At 31.8% G+C, this 11150-nt stretch overlaps 1 protein-coding gene across 1 annotated transcript; it reads right to left on the reverse strand.

The window, feature by feature from the left end:
• Positions 1-7622: 7622 nt before the first annotated feature.
• LOC148253723 (uncharacterized) lies at positions 7623-9230 on the reverse strand. Its single transcript, XM_088220477.1, has 5 exons — positions 9039-9230; positions 8425-8475; positions 7959-8049; positions 7841-7893; positions 7623-7775 (listed from the first exon to the last, which is right to left on the reverse strand). The coding sequence occupies exons 1-5, from the start codon at positions 9228-9230 to the stop codon at positions 7623-7625; spliced, it is 540 nt and encodes a 179-aa protein (XP_088076603.1).
• Between the last annotated feature and the right edge of the window lie 1920 nt (positions 9231-11150).

Genomic DNA, 11150 nt, shown 5'->3' on the forward strand with positions numbered 1-11150 from the left:
GGGCGTATGAAGGAAATGAAGGGTCATTGGTCTTGAATTTTGGGAGCACAATATTATCACAATTGTCATTATCTTTTGTAGTTTCATTCTTCTTGTTATCTCATAAGTAATATTTTTTATTCCATTTTATAGGAATGAGCTAAAAAATTCACTACAATAAAACAAAATTAAATAAACTGAACCATTTAAGGAGATCAATTTGGTTTGTGTAAGATTTTTTTGAAATCGATTAAGTTTTTAATTTTTAAATTAATAATTATATATACTAAATTAATAACTACATATAATATACTGGTTTTTAAAACTTAGTAACTATAATTAAATTAATAATTATGTGTTACGTGTATAACAATTTATTATATGCACATATATATTATTAATATTTTTATTAATGTTAATAAAATTTAAAAAATTATACTTCTGTTGATTTACTTTATTTTTTTTATTATTAATAATAACGATAGAAATAGATTTAGTTAGTTTGATTTCAGTTTTTATGTACAATTTGATCAATTTAGTTAATTATGATGATTTTTTTAAATTTTTAAATTTTTTAACCAAAGTAACTAAATTGACTGAATATTTTATTTTATCGTTCTTTTTGCATTAATCTCTCTATTATTTCTCTCAATTTATTTATTAGCACTTATAAACTCTAAATATGATAAAAATTTTATGTATGGTGTTATTACAAAGTTATAAGTTGCGAGACGATTCCCATTAAATTGACAGTTTTTTTATTTATGACTTAATAGGCTAAAACCACATTGAATGGTAAGCTACTGGTTAAAACCATTTTAAACAGGAATTGGGATGCTCATGTTGAAAAGATCTCAAAGAGTTAAAGAAGTTCCCTTCTTGAAATATTTTGGCGAAGCTTCTTTTTCTTTTCTCTTATTATATATCCATCTTGTTTAGAGATATAAAGATATTTTTTATAAATCATAGAAGTTGAAAATTCCATATTTCTCAACCTAAAAAATGGGCATATGGTCAATTAGGGCTTCGAATGTGTCTTTGGCAAGAACTTTGTGACAATCATTAGTAACAATGGTGAGGGAGAACAACAAAAACATATTAATATCATAGAAAGCTTTAGATAGCAAATATTATTATTGTCTCCGTATGAATGACATTTGTAGTTGTTTACGCAACAATAAACATGGTTATATACATATATATATGTGGTTCTCTGTGTGTTGCTAATATACTTATAAGAAAACTAACCTGAAATCATTTTTAGTTATCAAAAGATATTTTTGTTAAAGCTGTTAATGACATGACAAGTTAGGTGTCGTTTTTTTTTCTTTTTACTTTGATAATCGGTACAAATGAACAAAATCTTGTATGGATTAAAACTTTTATTTGATCAAGATATCTCCTTAATGATTTAATTAAAATATCGATAGTATGGTCATATAAGGTATCATTCTATTAAAGTATTTTGAGCTCTTTGAGCTATATCTTTTTATATGAGAAATGGGGGAAATTATTACATACCTTTGTCCAAATGGAGTATTGCAAAAATCCAAGTGCAAGTAATAGTGAAGGGTTGTAGGATCTTGACCAAGTCTAATATATCTCTCCAACGAGCCAGGTAGGTCCATAGACGTGGTTACTGTCTAAAAGATTTAAGAGATGTATACCTCTAACCTCGAAGAAAAAGTTTTTTTATTTGAGTTGTGGTTATATCGCTATAGTGAGTTGAACTCTCTGCTCGTTATAACATATTGGTAAAGAGAAACAAGTCCACTTGATGATTAACCTCCTAATTCCATTATCTCATAATGATTAATACCTTTAAGAATATCCAATTTATCAGCCGTCATAGGGCAGGTAGTGCCAATCTAGTTTATAAAATTAACTATCCACCTAATAGTAGTATTAAAAATGAGGTCTGCATCATAGAATTGCCTACATCACGATAAACAAAGGGACGACATTGAGCTTAAACCAATCCTTAAGAAGAGCTCTCTAACCGATATTGGTCCCACTATTCTAGTCATTAGTACCACGCTCTTAGTTGCTCTAAGTGTGTGTAGTGTAAAACTCAAGGGTCATGCTGACGATAACATAGCTAAATGGTGCTATGAACTTATCATTGATTTCATGGACCACTTCATTCCTTTTCCAAAGCAGTCATATAGTAATTACAAAAATATATCTTCATCTAGCAATTACATAAGCACTAGCCTTCTTATGAAGGTTCCAGTGGATCCACCTGTAAAACAAAATAAAAAAATCATTAGTATATTTTATATTAATAAGATTAATCTATATTTGTTTGGACATCAAATATTCTTATAAGACATGAAAGATACTCTCACAAGAATTATAACAACAAGAGCATCAGTTTTCTTATATAAGGCAACAACATTTCCTTTCCTCATTCATAAGGAGGGTCCAAGAAATGAGTAAACACATAAAATGTCTAATTCCCTTATGGATAAAAAGGGACCAAATAAGTTTCTAAAATTTATTTTATCTATTGTCACTTTTATTACACATCCATTTATTGGCCACTTTCACGATAACCTTCTCTTTGTTAGTTTATATTCACTGAACCTCGTTTGTTATATTGATGTTCCTGAGCAACCTTATATAGGATATATCAAGGCTGGTTCTACATGGGAGAAGGGATAAAGTCTCCTCCAATTTCTTAATTGCCATCCAAGTTCACATAAGAGTCCAAAGTCCTCTTAATTTGCTTGAAACTCATCTAGGTTTAGAACAAATTAGCCAAAGGTTGGTCTTCCACCCAAGTATTTTCCAAAACTTACTTTTACAACCATTACCCACCATTCGCTTGATTCATAACTTAATCATTGAATATGTTTGAAATGATTGTGTCAGGTTTGTAAGGCGAGTTGAAGAAGATTGACCAAGTCAAGAACAACTTTTTTTGAGCTAATATATCGTGAAATCCCACCATCCCCCCCTCCTGCACATTCCACATTTTTAGGAGAGGAAACATTATCACACTTAACAAAATAAACCTTATGGTCTTTACTTCTCCTCCACCAAGTGAGGTATCTGATAATTTTGATGATTTGTCCCAAAATGGAGGTATAGGGGAACACAATTTGTGTGGAGTAAATAGGAAGAATATAAATGATAGATTTCACTAAGGTGTATTGTTCAACCATATATAGGTGGGGAATTTACGAGCCTCCAAGCTTCCTCTTGGCTCTTTCAACAATTTATTGGTAAATATATCTAGTGTTCCTTATATAGAGAAAAAGAATGCTCAAATATCTTGCCATATCATTGGTTTAAGATAAAATGTTAATCTTGTTTAAGTCATGTTTTATATCCATGTTAATAGTTTTATATAAGAAGATTTTAAATTTAACAAGACTTACCCTCTGCCCTTAACTATCACAAAAGACATCAATACAAATTTAAATCTTGTGCATTTGGGTCTAAGATGCCTTAGAAAACAAGAGTAAGTCATTAGCAAAGAGAGATGAGAGAGGTAAGGGCCTCATTTGTTTATTTTGATAAGCTTTCACTCTTTCGAAAACCTTCTCTTAAATAATATTCCTTAGTCTCTCAATATAAAGAAAAAATAAGTAAGGAGAGAGAGGATCTCCTTGTCGAAGTCCCTGAGATGGGTGGAAGGTGCCCATCGTATTGCCATTTACCATAGCTTGTATGGAGGCAACTTTAATGCATTACATGGTGCACACTATCCATTTTGGTGGAGTCCTCGCATTTCTAAATGTATTCTCGATAAAATCTCAACTCAACCTATCATATGCTTTCTCAATGTCTACTTTAATGGTCATGTACCTTTTATGATCCCTTTTTATATTTCGTGTTTGGAGACAAAAGTAGCTTAATTCATATAAACAAATATACTGATTACTTATTTAAGACAATTTCCTAAGATTTTTATAATAATTTTGTAAATCATATTACATAAACTTATTGAGTGAAAATCTGCGAAAAACTTGGGGAAAACCATCTTGGGATGAGAGTAATCGTTGTATTAACAACCTTGCTAATGTCCAAGTTACCTTTAGAAACTCCTTAACAAATCTTTTAACACATAGCCCTACCATATTCCAAAGTTATAATAAAAACAAACATTGAGGCCTCAAATCTTGGAGCTTAAAGAGGTTCCATAGAGTGTACAACTTCCACCACTTCCTCATCTAAGATAAGATTATCACGACTATTGAAGTTATGAGGAGTACAAGTCTCTTGTCATTATCTTTTATTTACATAATTTTATAATAGCTTATGGCTACCTAATTTGTGTTATTAAGATCTTTAACCCAACTATCATTCTCATCAAGAATTTCAATAATATGGTTTTATTTTCTATTAATTTTTTAGATTATGTGATAATATGATATACTCTTGTAATTGACAAAGGCTTTCTACAATCAAAATCCCCTTACAAGAGAGATAATCTAAAGGTTGGACTTAAAGTTTGAATTCATGGTTGGTAAGGTAATACAAGCTAAATTTTCATTAATTGAAGGATTCCTACCTAGTTGTTGACCGAGTAAGTAGCCATACAAAAACCAAACACTCCTTTAATTTCCATAAATTAATAATCGAACCCTTTTTTTTTTTTTTCTAACCGGAAATTTTAATTGGATCACAAAATGCAAAATACCAAAAGGGGGCCATCTTTCTTTTCTCGAGAAATATGGTTTGATGGCCAGCAATTAAGCAAAAGCAGAACCATCCCTGTACCAATTCAACCATTTCTCACCACCAGCTTCCTGACACCATGGTCAGCACTTTGTTGAATTGAAATTAAAACAAGCTTCTACCTCGTCTCTTAAGGAGTTACACTTACTGGTGTCAAAGTTTTTCGCCCCCCCCCCCCGACCCCCAAGAAAATAAATTGTCTTCCTACATATACACACACACACATATATATATATATATATGCGCGTGTGTATTACTATTCAACTACATAAACAAATGATGATTCGAACTGCAGATTTTATAATTGTAAATATTCCGAATATTCCAAATGACAGTCCGCTATTTTCAAGAATTACTATATGTAATATAAATTTGCCCATAGAGGAACTAACGTAATGAACAAAGTACGGTGAGAAACCCTAGAATGATCATTCTTCTCTGAGATCAAGGCTGCATTTAAACAATCAAAAATATTTTGTAGTTCAAGTACTGACTCTAATTTGAAGAACTGGCTTCGCTGAGTTTTTAATTTTTAGATTCCTGTTTCTAATGAGATGGATTCTCTTTTTTTTTTCCTTCTTTTTTTTGTTACCCTGAGAAATTGATTAGGAGGTGATCAAGTTGATTGCTTCCTGTAGAAATTAAGAGTATAAGCAAGAACAATAATTACATAAACACCATAATTGATTTATAATTAGATAAGATCCAAAATCTCACATCTTGACATGAATATGCCCAGATCCACCTGAAAAAAACTACAAAATTACTAGAACACACCCATAATCCCCACACACACACACACGCACACACACATGTATGAAATCCGGAAGAGAAACTGATATCTTCCTTCATGTTGATGATTGATCACTTCTTCCACTGTGTTAAGCAACATAGGGGCAAAATGGAAGAGTAGCAAAACAAAAGCATTAATGTAAATAGATTAATGGGACCAAAGGAAAGCGCCCATGGCGAAGTTTCTTTTCTGCGCAACGTCTCCGTTGAGGGGTAAGCCATACTCGGTTAGAAGACAGTCGAGTTTCCACTCGGGCATGGACTCGTAGTCGGCGCGGGTGAACCTGGGGTAGTGAAGTGGCATCTGGAAGTGGCCGCACCGCTCCCTGGCTCGTTGCCCATTTGGGCCTCCGCCTATGGTTGACGCCGGCCTGGCCACCGACTCCATGCCACCGCCTCTAGCCATGATTATGGAGGAGTAATGGGGCAGTTGCTAATGCTCTGTTTGCCTGTCGGGCAACTTGGTGAAGTTTGTTTTTTAGGTGAGTGGCAACTAAGACTTGGGACCTAAACCCGTATTTATAGAGGTTTTAATATGAGGGAGATGGAGAGAAGCATTGGGTGCGGGTAGTCGTACAGTGAGAGAATACAATTTACAATTTGTTACTGAGAAAACAATGTGATATTATTGCTTGTCAATAAAGCGAAAGGAAGCCCCTCGTTTCTTTCAAAATTATGGCGCAATGCATAGCAAAAACAAAAACAAAAAGCAACTCTTTTTATTATAATTTATTTTTTATTTTATCATATTTTATTCTTTATAAATTTTAAAAAATTAGAGCAATTAAAGATTAATCTTAATAAAGCTTTTAAAAATTATTTCAATTCCCAACAACAAAAAAAAAAAATAGTAAATATTCATATGTTATGTATATATGTTGTTAAAAATGGTAGATTCATTTTTGATCTGTTGACTAATTTAATGATTATAAATAATTTTAGTTAATTTAACATGTGTAAATTAATTTATTAATGAAACTAAGTAAATTTGACCACTTACATTCATTTATAGTAAACCCAAATTAAGTTTTTAACGCAACCTCTTTTAAACTCGTTGTATTAAATTCTGAGAACCATTACAAATTAGTGATACAGTCGTCCAAAGGCCAATTCACTGTTTTCTCAATTATTAGCTCAACCTTTTAAGAGTCTTTCTTGAGATATTATTAGTACTGGGGGTGAAATATTCCCCAGATATATTAATTGAGACATTCAAAATATTTAATTGGTTTGATTTAAATTTAATTTATGAAGCCTTTCAACACGTGCGGTAAAGCACATAATAATCCAAATTAATAAATAAATTTATTAGTTAATTTATTCTCAGCGGAATTTCTACACAAAGTTGGCGTATAAATTTATATAAAAAAAATTGTTTTGTTAAATTCTTTGGCACCTTTTGCATTATTCTTACTATTGCTAAACCGACGGAGCCAATATTCCATCTATTTCTGCCATACTGGGCACTTCAAAAATAATATTTGGGTGGCAGTGGCGAATTTCTACTTTTTAGTCTTATAATATTAATTAATTAACAAAACAAATTTTGTTAAATGTATATGTACATTATTATTAGAATCAGTAAAGAATCAATGAGCAGATGAATGATCAAATGAAAAGAAATTTGATAAGAAAATCCAATCAAAATGAATGCTGCTCAAGAAACTTGTGAGAGAGAAACAGAATGTCGAAAACTGAAATTGGGAAATTGGAAAAATTGTTTTCTGTCTTCTTTACTGTACATACTGAGTATTATTTATACAAGGAAGTAATTTTGGAAAAAAATAACCTAATAGTTTCAAGTATTTACATTAATGTCATTCTATCTAATATTCTATTAGCCCATCCTTAAACTGGAGTATACAAATTTTGGATACCCAGCTTGACAATATTAGTATGAAACAAAGAAGGTTGAAGTGCTTTGGTAAAACAATCAGCAAGTTGATGTGAAGATGAAACAGGTAGCAAGCGAAGAAGATCATCTGAAAGCTTCTACCTGACCAAATGACAATCAATCTCTATGTACTTGTGCGTTCGTGAAAAATAAGATTCTCTACAATCTTGATAGCCGACAAATTATCACAATACAAAGCTACAGTAGGAGAATCACTATGTAGATCAAGAAGCATAAAATGTAGTCATTGTAACTCACAAGTGACCATGGTTCAAGCACGATACTCAACTTCATAAGAAGATCGAGAAACGGTTCGTTGTTTCTTGGTCTTCCAAAAAGCAAGAGAATCACCGAGAAAAATACAAAAACCAGTGAGGGACTTATGGGAATCAGCATAAGATACCCAATCAGAGTCACTAAATGCCTTACAGATGTAAATAACTTTGAGCAGAATAGAAAAGTCCTTAACCAGGAGTACCATTGAGATACCTTAAAACTCGATGTGCAGTTTGTAAGTGCATTATTGTAGGAGCATCCAAAAACTGAGAAAGTTGTTAAACATAATAACTAATATCTGGATGAGTGTTAGTAACATATAAAAGTTTACCAACAAGTTGCCAATACAAAGAAACATCCGCAGGAAGAAAACCATCCTGCTTGACCAACTTTATAGAGAAAACCATTGGTGTGGGTATTGGCTTATAGCCCAAAAAACTAGTATATGTCAAGAGATCCAAAACAAATTTTCTTTGGAAAATATTAATCCCTTTAGGTGATCAAAGAATCTCAAGGCTGCCCAAGAAGAATTTCAACTCACCAATGTCTTTAATTTTGAACTCAACATGAAGGAAATTTTTAACATATTGAATTTCATCTAGACAATCACTTCCAAGTGTAACATCATCCATATATATCAAGAGTGCAATAAAAGAAGATGTGGAGTATTTGAGGAATAAAGAAGAGTCTGAAGTGGCTTGAATAAATCCACGACATTTCAATGCGTTAGTTAACCGAAAATGTCACTGTATGCTAGTTTGTTTTAAATCATACAAGATTTTAATAAGTCTGCATACCTGGCTGCCAACAGCTTTAAATCTAAGGGGGAGAGTCATGTACACTTCTTCCTTTAAATCACCATGGAGAAACACATTGTTAATGTCAAGTTAGTGCAAATACCACCCTTTCACAACAACTATCGTCAACAGTGTGCGGATTGTAGTCAGCTTAGCAATAAGAGAAAAAGTGTCCAAAAAATCAACTTCAAATTGTTGAATAAATCCTTTAGCCACTAACCGGGCCTTACACTGCTCTATGAAACCATTTATTTATTTTTTTTAATTTTATACACCCATTTACATCCAATAGGTGTTTTTCCAGGAGGCAGATCAACCAACTCCCAAGTTTTATTTTCTTCTAAAATTCTAATCTCATCAGACATTGCCTTTCTTCAACAAGGAAAATTTATGGTTTGGTGATAGGTTTTGAACTCAATGTTATGTGCAATTGCAGAAATAAAATGTTTGGGTTTAGGATCAATATGTTCATAAGAGATAAATTGGAAAATGTAGTGTGGTGTGGATGCAGAATTGACACAAGACTTCAAACCATATAGATAGTAGTCTTTTAAATGGAATGGTTACTGTATAGACCTTATGGACTTTCTAAGAGGTATATTATTATGATTAACATGCTCAAGAGTATGAGATAATTGTGGATCATGTGTAACAGGTTCATTAATATGTAAAGGGAAAGAAACTGGGGATACATCACTGTAAGAAGGATGAGTAACATCATCAGGTTGAGGTGATTCAGTAGAAGTGCCAGGAATTGCAGCATCTTGAGGCTGTAAAGATGGTTGTGGACTACCGAATTCTATCATTAAGTCATTGTTTTAGGGAAAAACAAAGGAATTAGAACCATTACATAAAGAGGAATTGAAGGGAAAGACATTTTCTACAAACTAAACATCTCATGAGACAAATACCTTTTGAGATGTTAGATCATATAACTTAAAACCTTTTATGTGATGAGGATATCCTAAGAAAAAGCATTTAGTTGCTCGGTAATCAAATTTAGATTTATCGGGCAAAAGGTTGGACGCATAACATAAGCATCCGAAAACTTTCAGATGTTTGTATTTTGGAATATAAAGAAAGAACAGCTCAAAGGGAGTCTTATTATTGATGACATGAGAAGGCAACCAGCTAATTAAGTAAACTGCATATGTAACACAGTCTGCCCAAAAATTTCTTAGGTAGGTTGGCTTGGAATGTAACAGCCTGAATCTCAATATCCGTGGGTACGGGCGTTAACACAACATTTTCAACTAGTAGAACAGATAAATATTAAATATACAACGAAACTATACTTTAATACACATATCTTGTGGCAGAATAATTATTTGTTTACAATAATTGAGGTATTTAAATTAATTTACAATATAAAATAAAAACTAATAAAGTTTTTTTTGTCATTTTCCATTAATCTTGGACTTATTTCTCATCTCCTCTGATTTGGATGGGGAGTGAATTGGGGTGAACTTCACGAGTCCAGTAAGAAAAAGAATTCTATAGTGAAGACTTATGTACATACATTCACGCAATATAAAATATAATAATATTTATAATAAAAAAAATGTCAAATAAAGCATCAAAATCAAACTACACAACAAACATTAATGAAAACTTATCTTAATCTTTTTAATTATGTTATACTATTATTCATAAAAATTATTTCTGAAACAATTCTTTCTTTATTATTCACATTCTTTATTCCTAATATTTATTTACTCGAATATCACATACTACTCGGATATCACACATACACTCAAAATATCATAATACACTTGAAATATCACATATAAGGTTTCATCGCGCGATGTCATTTATATCATCATCGAGGAGAGGCGAAAATGATCCCCTCATCATATGGATAGGACACACAATCTCACATTGGGCACAGCAGTTTTGTTTGCTATGTAACTTATACTTACAAATACCTATTCACGTCTGGACTAGGTTTCAAATACTATCCATGTGTAGGTTCAGCATATCTGCTAAACTTTAACTATACACGCACCTTCCCCTCCTTGATTCAGACTAAACGATTAGGTATCCAGGGTCTTTACACTCCACTCTCCTTCCAAATCTCTTTCATTCCTAATTCACTTATTTCATATGTAAGATCTCAATTTCTATGCATAATAGAATACAAACACACACACAAAATACAAGATATCATCACACACATCAAAACCATATATTTTAACCCACTTTCTGAATCATCATATACTAGATCACACAACAAGCACAGGATACTCAGATTTCTTGTGCAACTATACGAGATCACACAACAAGTACACTGTATTGTACATCTACACCAGATCACACAGCTAGTGTAATGTACCCAAATTTCACTTATATAACATATATACACACATATTAATACATATATATATATATATATTAAAATACAGATATGTACCCTTACTATGTCTCATACAAAATATATAGTTATATTTACACACACAATCTTTATTGATACATGCACACATTCATACTTAAACACGTACACATAATCACACACAACATACTATATACATATTTATTCACGCATTTGCTTTTATCATTTCCATTCTAATCAATTCTATTCTTATCAATTCATATCTCATTCATCGTATATTTATATATATATATATATATACACACACATGCGTAATAACTACACTATATAAATACATTACACATATATTTAAACATTCACACATATTGCACTATATATATACACATTTACATAAATA

This window comes from Carica papaya, chromosome 5, assembly GCF_054855325.1.
Source record: "Carica papaya isolate Zhongbai chromosome 5, ASM5485532v1, whole genome shotgun sequence".
Lineage (NCBI taxonomy): Eukaryota > Viridiplantae > Streptophyta > Magnoliopsida > Brassicales > Caricaceae > Carica > Carica papaya.

What these genes read in the sequence shown, in the direction of transcription:
- LOC148253723 (XM_088220477.1), bottom strand. Translation starts at nt 9,230, where the DNA reads ATGATAGAATTCGGTAGTCCACAACCATCTTTACAGCCTCAAGATGCT. An exon ending in TTAAAGCTGTTGGCAGCCAG is followed by an intron (nt 8,050 to 8,424) that starts GTATGCAGACTT and finishes TTGGGCTATAAG; the next exon opens with CCAATACCCACACCAATGGT. An exon ending in ACTGCACATCGAGTTTTAAG is followed by an intron (nt 7,776 to 7,840) that starts GTATCTCAATGG and finishes TACATCTGTAAG; the next exon opens with GCATTTAGTGACTCTGATTG.